Genomic DNA, 16,740 nt, shown 5'->3' with positions numbered 1-16,740 from the left:
TTCATCTCTCCGGGTAGGATGCAATACACACAGTGGCACGATTCAACATTTTACTGTTCTCGATCGGAAATGTGACACTGTGCTTACTTTATAATATTACAAAGGATATCTGGATTTAAGCAATTGGGCAAAAAGACACCAACAGAAGTCAAGTAAAATCGTTAGAGTTACTAGCACTATTGGATGGAAGATCTCTGTCAGGCTCTCATGGCGCTGCTCACCTCTCTGAGGTTTACCGATCAAGCCGCTCTCTATTTGACCTTTCAGTTATCCCGGTTTTCACTGCAGTCTAGACGAGCGCTGTGATTATATGGACCGGTCCCTTCCGTGATCTCTCGCGGCATCACTCCATAACTGCCGACAGCCCGTCGGCCCCGAGCCGCGCCCTCTGTGGCACACAAACATCTGGACCTGCTGCGTCTACACCTCCCTCAGCCGCGGCGTGGGCCATTTGGTTGCATCGCCGATTGTGTCGGATTTACCGGTCCCCTGCGCGACGGTCTGTGCCTCGATGCGGTGAACCACAAGGGGTGCCGCAGCCGGGGTCGGGCGCCTTCCTGCAGCGGGCCCGCTGGTATTGCAGGGAGAATCTCAAGATTATGTAAAGTAATTCAGCGAGTGATGTGAGGGGAGCTGGCCACCGCTGACAGCAGGTCTAGCAGGTATGTAGGTCACACAGGGGAGGCCTCTTTTGCATTTTCTCCCTGCCTCGTCTATTTTTGTTTTGTCTCCCCTTCTCAATTCTTCGCTTAATCAGTTATTCACTTACTCTTTTTTATCTCAGGGTATTGCTCTGTGTTTCTGCTCTCTTTTCATCTCCTTTATTTGTCTTCTGACCGACTATACTGCTCAGGACAAAGTGGGGAACAGAAGGATTGAAAATAGGGGGTTCAAGAGTATGACGTTGCCAGTGAGGACAACATTTCTCTTTAAACTCTCGTTAGGTCTTTCCCTTTGTTTTTTGGCCACGTATGTTCTCATATGTTCTTTCTGAGCTCTTGTCGTGTTTCTTTGAGTTGTAGCTTAACCTGCAAGCAGATGGTGTCCTGTACTCTTCTCAGTCATTCAGAATGAACTTTTGTGTGTTTTTTTATCTGGTGAAGCATGGCCCAGGCCCGTGTAATGAGCTTGGGCCTTTTCAGCTTGTTTGTGGGACCCTGACCCAACTTCCTCGCCGCCCGTACAGAGCCACCACTCCAAGGTTACGCAAACCCGCAGGGGAGCACAATGCCACTTGGTGTCCACCACCCCACCACCCTTTGTCAGGGAGAAGAGAGGCGGAATATTAATGAAGACTCTTGGCTTTTCAAGAGGACAGCCGTGTAGAGGGGCGGTCAAGGTGTTTATTGAGCTGGCTGGTTTTCATCTCCCAAGCCGACAGGTCACGGCTCCGTGCTCTTTAATTGGCTCAGATTGTCAGACACTGTTCCATCTGATAGCAAAGGAAACTCCAGCGGACGCGCCTAACAAAACCCCTTTTTCTTCTCCGTTTTTAAAGTGGCAGCTCATGCAGTTAAGCTATTTCCACAAGCCTGCACAACAAACTTAACATTACCATATGAAAATGGTCTGCTTCCCACATTTACTAGCTCATTAGTTCTTTAGCTTGGGTACTTGTTCCACCCGCTCTTGCTTTGCTTGAGCAGGGAGATGTGTTTAATTATCATTGCAGTAGGCGTATCAGCCCCAAAGCTTATTAGTCCATGCAAAGTTCAACGAGGAGCTCTTTGATACTTGTTTAACATACATAGCCCAATGCAGACCAGACTCAAGTCCCTCCAAGACCACCCAGTTTGAATTAATTCTGCTCTCATCTCCTGGAAGGACTGACCATGACATTTTCCCATCTTACTCTTTCAAGAGGATATGTTATTGAGGGAGAAGCAGCCCCTCTGCCTTTATCAGATATTTGATGAGCTCATGCGAAATAAAACTACACACACACACACAAACATTCAGCCACACATTATATTAGTTCATGTTTTTCAATTGTGTTGCATTGACTTTGGCCGTTCCTAAGTAAGTGGGTGTTTTGGACACAGATGCTGAGCTGGGAGGTGAAGGAAATGGTTTTCAGCAGCTCCCGGACTCCCTTCGTTTCTGATGGCTCACATCAATTCTTTGAAAGGGAGCAGCAGACACCTGTGTGGGGGCTGGCGGGGATCAAAGCTCACGGAGCTGTTCAGAGACAGCGGAGCGGGCCACCACGCCAAGGTTTTGGGGATCAAATGAACAGAATAAATTCTCCTGGGGAACTGACACCGTAGGGCACAGACGCTTCTACACCATCGATTTTTACTCCCTCACTGAAAGAAAAGCGGATTTGAATTAAAGACAGTGAGGTGTCCTGTGGCTATGGGACAAAAAGAACCTCCTGTTCTGCCCAAGGCGCCTGTCTGGAACATTCAGCAGAGGCGGTTTCCCATGATGCCATTTGGGTGACCCACAGGAACTGCCTTCCCTCTGAGCTGACTGAGCTAAAAAGACACGAACATTTAAAAAAGTGGTGCAGGCAGAACTGTTCTTTGAGAATAATGGTAAAATAATGAGAAAACTTGTCATACAAAAGCAACAGAGAGTATAACGTACATTTAAAGTATTAATATAATGCTTTCAAATGTTTTCAGGAGTGGTTCAATACTGTGGTGCCGTACACTAATGCTGACCAACAAAACGCTAACTGCCTCTTCTCTAATAAATGAAAGGAAGGTGGGGGATGTAATTTTCTGCTTGTCTGCATACAAGGGTGACTTATGCCCAACTCTCTTCCTTCCTCTGCCCTTTCTTATGCGTGCAGATTTGAACACGCACACACACACACAACACACACACAGACACACACACCCTCATCCTTCCTCTTGAGCTAGAGGCCCTTTCTCTCCAGGATATTTTCACTGAACTCCTGAAAGGCTGAAGAGACATGAAATTAAGTTAAAAGCGTCAAAGAATGACACGTTTGTTAAATGTTTCCGTGTGTCTTCTTGTCAACTGTATGAAATGTCATGTCATGAAAACCACCTAAAACATTCTGATAATTTGACAGATTAAAAAAAGAGACCATGTGCTATGTGAAAAAGAAAGAAATTAACATCAGACACCGTTTTAAATTCATTCAATTTTTCTTCACAGAGCAAAGTTTTGCAAGTATTAATGTAACTCAGGAGATCAAAAACTGATAATTGAGATGCCCTCTTTGTATGGATATACGTTGGTATAGTTATGTACTGGAAAGCTACATACCAGAAGGATGGAGGGGAGGAACTGTGAAGGACCCCATAGGGTCCCGGCTTTAAGAAGCCGTCTGGTTTCCTGCTGATGGAGCCAATTCCGTCTACTGTTTTTCTCTCTTCCTTATCAGCTCTCTGTGGACGGTGCTTCTCTTTCCCCAGAACCTTGACAGAGGCCCGTTTCTCTCTCTCTCTGTCTCCCCCATCTTGTTTATGTGTTTACCACAGCACACTCACATCCTCCCCTTGATAGCCCCTATACTGTCAGCACACTGGAGTCAAATTAAAGAGCGAGACATACGCGCGTGACTGTTCCCACGGGCCCCCGGCAGGCAGGGGAGGCTGCAGCCGCAATCAATTGAAATTCTGAGCTTTTTTTGCTTCCTCTTGATCAGTGGTGGATAGTAGAGGAAGAGGATGCTGCACCTCGCACCCAGACTGTGTTGTTATTACACAGTCTGAAGAAGGAATAAGCGTCTGGAAAGAGGCCATGTTTCAGTGAGCTCTTGCTGCTGCACACCGGCATGCAATGCTTGCACGTATTGCAAAGGCAGAATGATAGAGTCATTGCACATTGCACCTCCTTTGCCATGAGCTTTAATATCTGTAATGTGATCCTGTGGAAAAGTGGTAAGGCAGGGCATATCATTGCATTTGCATGCAGAATTTATTGACTCTCAAACATGTGGCAACTGTCAGGATACACGTCGTTGGTCTCCTTGTTTCTTGTAAATTTATTACATTGCAATTAGAATCTAAAGCTGGTGGTTAATCTCATTCATTGCTTTGTTATAGCGACGCAGAAAACTTTAAAGGACACTTTGCTCCAGAACCTGGTCTCATGGTTTTTATCAGTTTCTGCCTGTCATGATAACATTGTACCCAAAATCCTTTTCTCATACATGTCACTACATGACATCGTTGTAAGAGCGGGTGTGATAGACATATTCAGGCAGATTGTACTCAAGGTATGTTGAAGATTATCCAAACAAATCACCATTTATTGCAGGTCAAATCAAAAATGGGCATAGTGACAATAATAATTTAATGCTATTATATTACCATATTATAATAATATATTATATGGGTGATCATACCGTTATAGATCCAATTTGTAAAAAAATGGAATAATCGAAATAATAGTTTTGCTGAAAAATGTTGTTCCTTGGAGAGTTCCATGCCTGAGATCAAAAGAAGATTGCTGTTGCATCATCCTTCATGCTTTTCAACACTCTCTAAATCCCGATGGATTCTCCGGGAGAAGAAATCTAATTCCAAAATGTCCAAGATTAGATCGGTAGATCAGTTGTGTGTTGAAGAAGCAGTGCAGTGTATTTTCTTCACAGATAGCAGCCTTCAACAACAAATTGCCAGCAAAGCAAAAGGAGCTTTCTTCATGCTTTAAGAACATTTGCATTCTCGCATCCAAACCTTACAATTATAACCAAGTTGTGTTTCTGTGAGGAATTCAATTACCCTGACCGCAGACTTGTTAAGTGTAAAGATACAGAACCCCTTTCTACTCGTTCTTCTACCGCGCGACTAAGCAGTTGTATTTGTTTACATCATTGCTGGACTGCCTGGGGAGAGCAGTTATTTTTATGGTGTGCTTTGTTTGGATGGTTGTTTTTCCAAAGCGGGAAGTGGCAAGGTTTGCTCAGGGAGTGACGAAGAAAGAGTTGTGTGACTACAGAGCGAGAATAGAAAGGGGGAGAAGGGTGTGTGTGTGTGTGTGTGTGTGTGTGTGTGTGTGTGTGTGTGTGTGTGTGTGTGTGTGTGTGTGTGTGTGTGTGTGTGTGTGTGTGTGTGTGTGTGTGTGTGTGTGTGTGTGTGTGTGTGTGTGTGTGTGTGTGTGTGTGTGTGTGTTGGGGGGTCTCAGGCAATGAGAGCCTAATTAATTTTGCATGTGTCGCTTTCCCTTCTCGCATTTGTTTTGTTCTTTCTTGAAGAATAACTTTAGGAAGGCGCTGAATTTCCAGGCCTGAGAGACATCATGACAAATGTAAATGTGGGCAGGAGTATGAAGTTGTTCTTGAATTCCTGGAATGGTTTTTGGAAGATGTACTTTTTTTCAGCAGAAAGACACTTAGGCTAAAAAGAGCACAAATGATTACTTTTACCTTCTTCACCCGCACATATAATCCACTACACCTCTGTGACTGAGTTAACCTTCAAGATGAGTGACATGTCTGTATCCGTATGTGCTCCACATTTCAGATGTATCTGAGATCAGCCACACTGGCACCAGCAATGGAGGTGAGTAGAGATCATGCATGAACTATCCGGTGTGTGGGGGCTGTGACGCATCGCTGGCACTTAGCAGACACCTCCCTGCTGTTTGCCCTCCGTCTCCCTTTCTTCCTTTTATTGCTTCCCCGTCCCTTCTACCCTGTCAGCGTATCTGCCTACATCCATAAAATATCACAGTACATATTAGGCTTCTGATTAAATGTTGTATGCACTTACAGTTTAGCGGTAGAACATCCAGCCAGCATCAGAACACCGGTTGACGTTAAAAAACATGACTATTATTGTCTATTCAAAAAGTTCTTGTTTGCTACATCTAACGTCTGATCCCACTTGGGTTGATTCATAAGCTTGGCGAGGCGCAGATAATTTCTAGGTAAATTTGTGCTTTTCTGCACAGGAAGAGGGCCGACAGATGCCTGATTATGATTTCCCCTCTTCCCCTCTCGTTTCTTCTCATTTCTTTCCCTACTCTTATCTAGAAGAGATGAAAGATCCTGTCGAGCGCTCAGAAGAACCTGATTCTATTCTAACAGACAGCATTCAGTCCAAAGGTAAGCACGCAGCACTCTAATCTTGCACAATCTCTGTATATAAGCAGATTCTTATTAGTGGCCACAGCTGCTGAATTATAATTCACTTCATCCGGAGAATCCTCAGCGCTGTGCAGCCGAGTGTTACCCAGTTTCACCCTGCTTGTCTCCATTTTCCCTCCATCCGTCTCGCCTTCTTCCCTCTTTAGGGGCTTTATTGTAGGAGATTTTGGTATAAACTTGTCAGCACGTCTTTGAAAATTGAGTGTGATGAATTGCCTCCAAACTCAACTATCAGGCGTTTAATAAATCAAGTGTGCAATGCATATTGTTTTAAGATTCAGCCAACTCAGGCTGTAGGACCAATAATCATGCTAATAAATCATATTTGATAAGGATACCGTACTGTTGTTATTCTCAGGTCACCGTTGAGATTCAGGTTAATAAAACTGCATGTGTTTGAAAGTAGAAATATTTAGAGAGTGCTTTGGATTTCTCTGCCCTGGTTCCCATGACTGGCTCCAAAGAGCCGAAGGGTGGGATTCAGATTTGGGCATCTTAGTTTCTAGGTAGAAAAAAAAATGATTAAGCAACTGTTGTGAACAGATTGTCAGGGTTGAATAAATTGGACGGGCTAGCAGCATATGAAATAACTTGGCAGAGGCAAACGGGTTGGTGTATAAAGGAGAGAGCTCAAAAAATGCCAAGCGAAGCGGCAGAAGAGAAAAAGCCTGTTGTAGAAAAAGCCTGTGAATCAGGTGCGATTGTGTAAGACAGACCTGGGAAGAAAATGGTTTGCATTGAAAATGAACCATTGTAAATGTATCAACTCAATGATGCTGGGCATCAGTACTGAACTGTTGTTTACTTTACTAAAGATTGACACATAAAAGAGAAGAAAATGGACCTGTGTCCAAATATCTGATTTACCGTCTGTCTGTCACACAAAATAATAATGTATGTTGCTGCTCTATTGGCGTTTGTATATAGATTCAAGATGGATGTCCTGGTTACTCTGCTTTTTACTAAGATGCACTGAAGTACTGGGGTACAGTCTTTCTACCGTGCAAGATATCTTGAACTAGACCAAATCTCCAATCATCATATTCCTTCAAAAGAGCTTAACATTAATCACAATTCGCACACCCTTTTATTGATAAGTTCTTCATTTTTTCCTTTATAGTAATGTTGATCACAATCGGTCAAATGCCATTCCTCCCTTTCATTGTGTGGTGTCCAATTATTATTTCAGTCTAGCAGACATTGTTAGTAGAAGTCTCCACGTCTAAACGTAAGAATCGTGCAAAATCTGAAGTCAAGACTATGAACTTGTTTTCCATCCAGACACCGTTGAGAAGAAAGAATGACCAGCTGTGGGGAGGACAATCAACCAATTCTCACAGCCAGCAGAACTGTGCTAAGGCCAACCACACTGGTGTCAGACGGGCCCATGTCAGAATGGGCTCTGACATGGGCCCAGGACAACCAGTTACTCACAAGATGCTCACACCCCACCTTCATTTAGCCTATTCCCACTTTGTTCAGAAACTACCCACCCCCGAAGTATGTATATGTATGTGCAAAACCTTGCTATATGACTTGAGCATATCAACCAGAATGAGAAGAGCCATACCTCACCGTGTGTTGCAGATACTGTACTTTGCCAGCAGGGTGCGATGAGATAAACCAGGTTCAAGTCTCTTAATTTGACCTACTGTGGGAGCATGTTAAAGCTGTGAGCCAATCATCCTTCTGTTTAACAGTGGAATTACCTGACAACAGCCTGGCATGTCTCCTCACACACTACTGTAGCTCCATTGTTTCGTTGAATCAGTAAAAACACTCTTGATTCAGACCACAGTCTGCAAGGCGGTGTGTCGGTCCCCAGCCGCTTTAACGAGGAACATCACTGATTACATCTGATCTCTGCCTCTGCTGTAACTGCCGCTTAACTCGTTTTACTAAGAAACTGTTCATCAAGGCCCAGGTACACTAAAGAGGATATTAGAACAAATCAATTGGTTCGTGTCCCCCTTTTACAGCCGTTAGAAATGCATGCCAGATAATTGCTTTGAACTTCATCAACATAAATTACAGTCCTCTTCGCTTTGGCTTGTCTCCTTATCAGATTGTCTATAACTATATTGAAGGAATCTGCCTTATTTCATATCAAACTACAAAATCACCATCACCAGAAATGTGAGTTCTTGGCTTCGATTGCTTGCAGATGATTTGTAATTTTGAGTTCAACATAATAATAGTAATGACAGATGCCTGTTGGTAATGGGTTCTTGTTTTCTTCCTCATTTGATTTTTAAACATGGTTTTGCTTTCTCTTAAATGTTGTGATTTCTGAATTATTTTCATTGGTGCCATACTAAAGATCAGATTAATTATAGTTCTATGAAATGATGCCTTCATACTTTGATGTTTGCTTTGCGAAACTATAACAGAAACAGCTAATAAAACTTAAAGGTTGAAGCCACGTCTCAGCGTTTAATGCATCTTGTCGCGTGTCTTGTTCTTACTTCTGTCATTATAGCAGCTGATATTGTATTTATTGCTATTCGCAGCTGTTGTAGCTAGTTTCCCTTTAGTTAGGTGTGAACTGTCACAGAGCGATGACTCTCTGTCGGACAGAGAGAATTAGTCTGTCCTTTGATCTCCAGCACGCTGCCTCTCTGGCCCTCAGGGCCCGTCGGGTATCGTATGAGAAGAGACGGACCTCCTCACGCGGGAGCCCTCCTCCTGTCTGTGGCCCCCACGAATGGCCAGAGGCCTCACAAGGAGGTTATCAAAAATGTATCAGCTCTGTATTTGATACTCTGTATTTATTATGGGTTCAACAATCAACTGCTGCGTGTCCTTACTCTCAACTCATCCTCCAGAACAGTGGCAAGTCACCAAATAAAGTTTGCACAGTTAACCATTTACAATTAAAAAGGCACACAAAAAATCAAACAATGCACTCCTTTAACGTTGTCAGAATCACAATGAACAATTAAAAGAATATTAAGAAGAATATTATTACTTCTTTTTTTTGCCCTAGAATCTGGGGAGATAACATGGTAAGAGGAAGAGAGTGCTACGATATAATAAAATATCTCCAAATGGAAATGAGGTGTGGAAGTTGGGAACATGGTTTGTATCTTAAACATGGGTCTGCCAGAATGACACCCCGTGACTTCTAATTCAAAACACTGCAAATCCAGTTTAACACCGGCAAGAGAAAATAAAAAAAATCTCAGAATTGCTGTTTATCTTAATATCTGGAAAGGCTACAGGTGTGCGCGGTGATGCTTCTTCTCCAGGATGGGGAACATTGTATTCTAAACATTTTCCTAAAAATAATAGTATTCACTCATTGTTTTACTTTTTTGAATGCATCAACAACAGGTTTGTCATCTGTTGGTGTGAACAATAAAAGCAAGTTTCAGTTTAGCAGCTACCATGTTTACGTTCTGTTAACTTGTCGCATGCCAAGCGGATGTCAGGAGTGATTGTCCCTCCAACGGAGACGGTTTAAATTTTAATGACTTCATTTAAATGTTGCATGTCAGAACGGAGTGTTCCCTGAACTTGAGCAGCATCGGTGGTGTCAAGGGAGACGGCTTAATCGCACAGGCTCGCTGCCACACAGCAGCTCCCCAGCATACAAAACACTGACGAAATAACAAACCCCCCTAATCCACTAAACAGCCGGCCATCCTAGTTTACAGCTTACATTATTGGATTTTCAGCCTTAAATCTGAGTTGTGAGGCAGAAATAGTTCCCTCGCACTGCGACAACTTCTCACAGGCACCATATATGAGTCCATGAAACCAGGAGAGGGTACTGATGCCTGCATTGAGCAACTGTGCTCTGAGTTTGTCAGGTTTTATTAGGCTGCTGCGATGTGCACCATTTATTCTATTTTCCAGATGAAAGCAGTGTGGATCTCTTTGTATAAAACATGCATTACCATGTTGTCTCTACCTGGTAGACACCCTCTGTTGTTGCCCTCCTTGCTGCTGACTCCTCCCGTTGTCTGCCACGCTCACGCTATTGTGACCCGCCGCCACACTGGCTGTTAACACAACACAAACAAATTGGAGGAAATTATTCCATCTCTTTAAATCCCGGCGCTGGATGAGCTGTTTGTGAAGTGTTTGTCCTTCATGAAAATTCATCGCCCCCCACAAGAGGAAAAAGCAACACTAAAGGTGAACGAAGCCAAGATAAACACTCTAATTGGGATGAAAATTGACGCTTTTCATTATGGATGTCTGTCTTCAAAGGCAGCAAGAGACACTGAAATGTTGCAAGGAAATTTAGTTGCAGCGTTGCTCGTTTGTTTGTAACAATTGAGAAACGTCGATTAAACTCCAAAGGCAGAAGACGGTTATGCAGATTACGTTTGTTGTCTTGACTAAAGAAAGCACCCTTGTGTCATACAGATGGCCCCTTATGACAAGACAACCGTAAAGATTCATCAACTAAAAGTTTTTTCTAATTATTGAGTCAGTGTTGAGGAGGGCAGTAATCTCTCCTTTACAAATCATATTGCTCAGAACAACAACTTAGTTCTTCACATGAGCCACAATCACACATGAATTTGTATTATTGCTGTATTTCAAAACAAAACAACTTGGTTTTGTGTAACATATTATTGGGTTATTAATAGGGCCGGGACTTTAGCGCGTTAATTACGATTAATCAATTACAATGTGAATTAAGATTAATTAATTACACAAAAAATAACATATTAAGCATTTTTACACTTATTTTTTGCACCGCGGAGCGTTTCTCACTGGATGAGTTTCGGAGGACCGATTATACTGGAGCACCAACTAGCGTTCATGTTTATCAACATTACAAAGAATGAAACACTTTTACAAAGCTCGAGACAAATTAACATTTTGGAAAACAAATTAACATTTTATAAAACAAATTAACATTTTATAAAATACATTTACATTTTATAAAATACATTTACATTTTAGAAAACACATTTACATTGTTGAAAACCAATTAACATTTTATAAAACAAATTAACATTTTATAAAACAAATTAACATTTTATAAAATACATTTACATTTTCGAAAAACAAATTTACATTTTAGAAAACACATTTACATTTTCCAAAAACACATTTACATTTTAGAAAACAAATTAACAAGACGCTAAACACTTTTACCAATCCTGAAACAAATTAACAAAGGGCAGATTCCTCACGGAAAGGGAATGTACCAAGTGACGGAAGTGTTGAGCGCGGTGTTTTCATTGGTTGTGGAATTTATGGCAACAAAGACATTCATTGGAGGGATGTTTTGCCCGTTTTATGGCAAACACGTGAACAGCTTAACCGGTTTTGCGTTACGTGTGGTCGGTGTTTGGAGTTTTTAAAGGACGCGGACCAGACGGAAACACCAGACATACTGCATCATTGCGTTCAATATTTTAACGAGGGTCACTTGTACGCTGCAACCCGTGGACATGATGCCAAGTCTACACGGTGTAAACATCAGCTTGAGGACTCTTAAAAGTAAACTGAACGAAGCCGGGTTGTACCGCTAAAAGGATTATTCCTCGCCAAACGCCGGTGTTACGTGCCCACTGGTTTTTGAACCTACTGGTTTGGCTACGCGTGCGTGTTTTTTTTGCCCCGACAGCGGCACATTTGTTTTTTTTGACCCTACATATTTGGACTTTTTTCACAATATTTTTTTTCCCATGACATGACTGGAAGGATCTTAGATGGAGCAACCTACACGTCCCTGTCACTAATGCCAAATGCCCCAAATTTCTGTACTTTAAACCTTATCTGGGTTCAACCCTCAAGGGACATGGTGGCTCTTCCTAAATCCTTTTTTAGTTTTGGGTAACTGACATTTATAAAAAATCATAATGGGATATTGCCCCAGAGACGGATTGGTGCATCTTGGAGGATCAACCATGCTATTCATCCTTCCTGCATTGGTAAAGGCGTGAGTTGAATTTGAATGTAACAGAGAATTGGAGGGTGGATGCACTAAAAAGGGTAAACAAATCTACACCCTGTGCCAGACTGTCAGTTTAAGGTTGTCCACAGGATGCCCTGAAGTAGACAAACTTGACCACTGTGTGACCACTGAATGAGACACATCTGCTCATCTTTACTGACTCATCTGGCCTTCTCTTCCGTCAAAAAGGTGGAACCCTATAGGCTATATAGCATGGCTAATAAGTGATAAAAGCTTAATTAGCAATTAACATCAAATTTAGTCAATTCATCATCATTCAAAAGATTCTTCATCATTCTTGACAATGCCATCATAACTCAAGTGAACGCACCTTGTGTTTCTGCATAACCCCCAGGGTTCACTTCTCTGAAACAACCAGTGGGGACAATGCCCCCACTGGTACCTCCGCGGCAGTGCACTCACAACATGGCAGGAGTGGGATTTGAACCCACTGGCGCTTAGAGGCTTTTGGCCCCTGCACTCACCCCTACACCACCAGTCCTGGTCACATTCTGACAACTTTGATTCTCCTATTTAACCTTGAGCATGTGAGTTAAACTTTAAAACTCTTTTAAATGCTATTTCCACAGCTGGGCCTGAACCCACAACCTTCAAGTGCAGTGCAGGCTTGTGGCAGCAGCTCTTCCACTGTGCTACTTCACCACACACTAACCAACCCTTTGTTTGTTGTATTTAACCTTGATATTGCTACTCAAACCTGAAGTAAAGCCAAAGGCTCAAACCCAAGACTGGGCTTGAACCCACAACCTACAGGGTAAGGACAGTAGCTCCTCTGCTCTTGTGCTGCACTACCTCACCATGCACAAATTAAATGTTTGTTTCTCGTATTTAACCTTAAGACTGCTACTCAAACCTCAAAACTCTTTCAAAGCAGAAGTGATGTCTGCATGAAGGGGCATGAACCCACAACCTCAGACAGCGGGTTGGAGCCTGCAGCCGTTCAGTTGTTCCCTTGTGCTATTCAAGCACATGCCTCATTGTGTCCGTTTCTCATATTAGACCTTGGGATTGTTTACTAAACCTGAAAACTGTTTCAAAGTTTACAGTTTGTAGCCCTGACTGCAACCGAACCCTCCTTCTGAGAGAGATGGTTTGAACTGAGGATCCTCCACACTATCTCCCTGCACTGTTCCACCACACACCTGTTGATGCTTTTGAATCCAACCTCAATTCTCATAGATTCTCAGGCTGGAATCCACAACACAACACACTTGTCTGCTGGAATTGGTTGAACAAAAATAAAAATCCATGTGAAAAAAATTACTTCTCACTCTTCTCAGGTCAAATATTTATGCAATTAAAATGCGATTAATTTCGATTAATCAATTACAAAGCCTCTAATTAATTAGATTAATATTTTTAATCGAGTCCCGGCCCTAGTTATTAAGCTAGTGTGTGTGCAGTGGTGGTGTGAAAGTTATTGAAAAAAAACACAGTGAAAAGAAAATGAAAAGCCACAGCTTTAAAAATGCTCACCAATTAAATTAGACACCAATAAATGCATTGCACGTAGCTGTACCTTTGTTAGCAGTTTGGTTATGCTGATGTTCTCACCTGGATCTTAGTTCCTTTGGAAGCCATGCATTTGATTTTATGAAAATAACACAGTGCAGGAAAAACAACATGTTCAATTTAGAAGTTTACAAGTTAAAAATGTCAAATCTTTTTTAAACGTATTCTAATTTAACTTCATGTTAACTGTCACATTGCGTGGTTTTGTGTTAGACAGTTTAAGCCTGAACGAGGCTGCAGTGGAAACATGAAAGAAACATTAGTTTGGATCAATAGCATGAGAAGACTTTTACTTTTATTTTTAAAGGAATGAACATATAATGAATGCCAGCATTTTCTATCACTTATAAATAATACCACAGGCATCATGGGAATTTAATGTTGTTCAAAGTTTAGTTTTTTCTGTGTTTTTAAATAATCTTTTAAAGGATTGTATTTCTGCCAAGGCTCCAGTATTTGAAGATAAACTTCCATCAGCATACCAGCTTTTTTTCTTACTATTATTAATAACATTTCAATTATTTTTTGCTAAACAGCCAGGACATCTTATATAAGATAGCTGTTGATTCCTCAGCAGGAAATTACGTTGGATGAGTTTTTCTACTGAAATTAGCGTTCACAGTAATCAACTAAATTAATCCCAGTTTTAAGAGTCGAATCGATCCTGACAGCAGCTTCTACCTTAATGAACAAACCACTGTTACTAATAAAGAGGTTTCCATTAAACTTACTTTAACAAATGTGCTTGGATTCAACACATTTCTGCATGAAAAGCCTCTAACTGTTAGTTTTGTTGTGGTTGCTGATGGATGACAATACTGTGAAGAATTACATTCAGGCTCCTTTTCACAAACAATGTGACAAACAGATAGTTTGTTGATTGGTTTTGCATTTAGGCATCTTGCCTGTCAAGGCTGATGATGAAGTGTTGACTGGCAACAGGCTGTAGAAAGTGTGGCCAAGAGAATGTAGCTTAAAAAAAGTCAAGGTTGATTTAATAATCCAATATTTATCCCCATATAGGCATTACTTACAGGGTGGACACAGGGGACATGTTGCCCACACACTATCAGAAGGCAGCATTTCTCCACTTATTACACACCAAAAACTAGCGTATAAAAAAAACATATCTGACGCTGCACACTTACCAGGCTGCCAGAATACAAATTTGTTTTACATTAAGTCGAAATCCACCAGTCAAATTGATTGAAATTGATTCATTGATTTGAATAATCGTCTGTCTCGAAAGTGTTTTACACATTTCTGTCTCCCAAAAAAGCAGCTGGAAACCAGTAGGGAGGCTCCGAAATATCCCAGACGCTTCTGAGATTAGATTGATGACAAACTAACAAAAAGTGCAGCGTAAAAGAAACCCATCTGTTAGATGATGACGAACAGAACCAGTGGAAAATTAGAGTGTTTGTCACACAAAGTTTACTTGACATTCATGTTTCATTTTCTTTTTGTTTGTATTTAAGTTAAGTTCACACCAAATGAATGAAGAGACAGTGGAGGTCATTGAATAATGATTTTGTTGTTGTAACAAAGTTACAAGTATTTTGTGTTTTTGTAGCAGTAAAATAAAGTCCTATAGCAGCTTGTTATATAAATGGTCATGGTATAGTATGTCATAAAATATCAGTAATTATATAATATCATAAACAGTGTCATGGTCCTTTTTTAAATAGTGTACCCTGAGAAACTACATGGAACATATAATATCAGAACACGCTATGATAGGGAATCATAGTGTAGTAGTATATCTCAAATATGAAAGCATAGTTTGTCATGAAATATGTATGGCAAGTCTTGAAAATCTTCCCCAATATTATGCTAGTATTAATATTGTAGTAAAACGTATTGTAGAAATTGCAATATAGTTCAGCGCCCATTTCTTGGTTGCTGTTAAGTCCAGAGCCACAGGCCTGCCAGTACAGGTATACCATAGTATAGCACATAGCATAGCACATAGCATAGCACATAGCATAGCACATAGCATAGCACAGCACATAGCATAGCGCTAAATAATGCTATAGCATATTTACTTACTTGTGTGGATGGCAATCGGTCATAAAACCTGTTGTACTGGTGGATGTTTTGTACTTGGTGAGTGTTGTTCAGATTCTCCCAAACCTCCCCTTCATGCTTCAGAGGTCTTGCCCAACTTTCCAATCCCTCCACCATTGAAATCAAAATACCCCAGATGAGCAACACCTGTAGTGGTGATGTGGATGTTTGCTGCAAGTTGTTGCTCTCATTACCGGCACGTCTTCGATGCGGATTTGGCCATTGAGAAAGGCAGAATATGGACATCAGACCATTTGGTGTTTAAGAGGACATGCTCCTTTCACCATCCTCTGCCTGAAAATCACCTTTTATTTATTACATGTGTGCCATTAAAATCGTTTCTCACTAAAGAAACCCTTTCTGTTAACAAGGAGGAATGGCCATCACGTGTGGTAAACACTTGTTAGAGTGTACATTGTACGACTTTTTAAATTCATTAATTCACAGATAACGCTGGAGAAGGCTGCTCCTTCCCGCAAGGATTGATTATTTTTTGTTCATAACTCCTGCTGGGTATGTTAATGTCCCATAAATTTCCATAACAAAACAGGCATCAAGGAAGGCAGGAAAATCACTTCAACGCAGCAGGCAATTTACATGTGCCATTTTGCAACCAATCATTTAGTCACAAAGACGTGTTGGTAAGCTTTACAAGCTACTTCGGGCCAAGTGCAGGGTAAAGGAGAATATGTAGAAATATTTTCAATGTCCCCCGTTGTTCCACCATCAGCGGTGCGCGTTCTTTGTCCTCTTTACACCCTTCATTCTTATTCAGGTGAATAACTTAGTAACATACTTACTCATTACATTAGAAGATCTGTTATTGTTTACTGGGTAAACAGTTCAGAAAGCATCTAATGAGTTTCATCATACCCGTGTAGACTTCTTAATAAATGAATGAATATTAATCAATATGATTAATGAGCCCCATTGATACATATAATATATTCCTAACATGTCATTAAAACAGAAGATTTGCAGTTATTGTTTACTGGAAAAAAACACAGGGAAAGCATGATATTGTATAATTTAGCTTCCCGATACCTGTAGAAACTTTATTAATGAATAGCATTGATGAATATAAATAGTTTAGCAGTATGTAAAATTGCCTGAGCCAGGAAGAGGTGCTAACAATTCAAACGGGGTGAAA

The 16,740-nt window shown here is 41.2% G+C and overlaps 1 protein-coding gene across 3 annotated transcripts in view; it reads left to right on the top strand.

Moving 5' to 3' along the window:
• macrod2 (mono-ADP ribosylhydrolase 2) overlaps positions 1 to 8,488 on the top strand; it is a 343,095-nt gene extending 334,607 nt beyond the window's left edge. For 2 of the 3 annotated variants that reach the window (XM_037466486.2, XM_062566512.1), the window contains 3 exons: positions 5,445 to 5,483; positions 5,957 to 6,028; positions 7,352 to 8,488. In XM_037466486.2, coding sequence (XP_037322383.2) covers positions 5,445 to 5,483; positions 5,957 to 6,028; positions 7,352 to 7,374 — 134 coding nt within the window. In that variant the 3' untranslated portion in view covers positions 7,375 to 8,488. The remainder of the gene's footprint in view (positions 1 to 5,444; positions 5,484 to 5,956; positions 6,029 to 7,351) is intronic. The other variant, XM_037466487.2, reaches the window with a different exon arrangement.
• Positions 8,489 to 16,740: the final 8,252 nt, after the last annotated feature.

This window comes from Pungitius pungitius, chromosome 13, assembly GCF_949316345.1.
Source record: "Pungitius pungitius chromosome 13, fPunPun2.1, whole genome shotgun sequence".
Taxonomy (NCBI): domain Eukaryota; kingdom Metazoa; phylum Chordata; class Actinopteri; order Perciformes; family Gasterosteidae; genus Pungitius; species Pungitius pungitius.
This window is presented reverse-complemented; position numbering and strand designations above follow the sequence as displayed.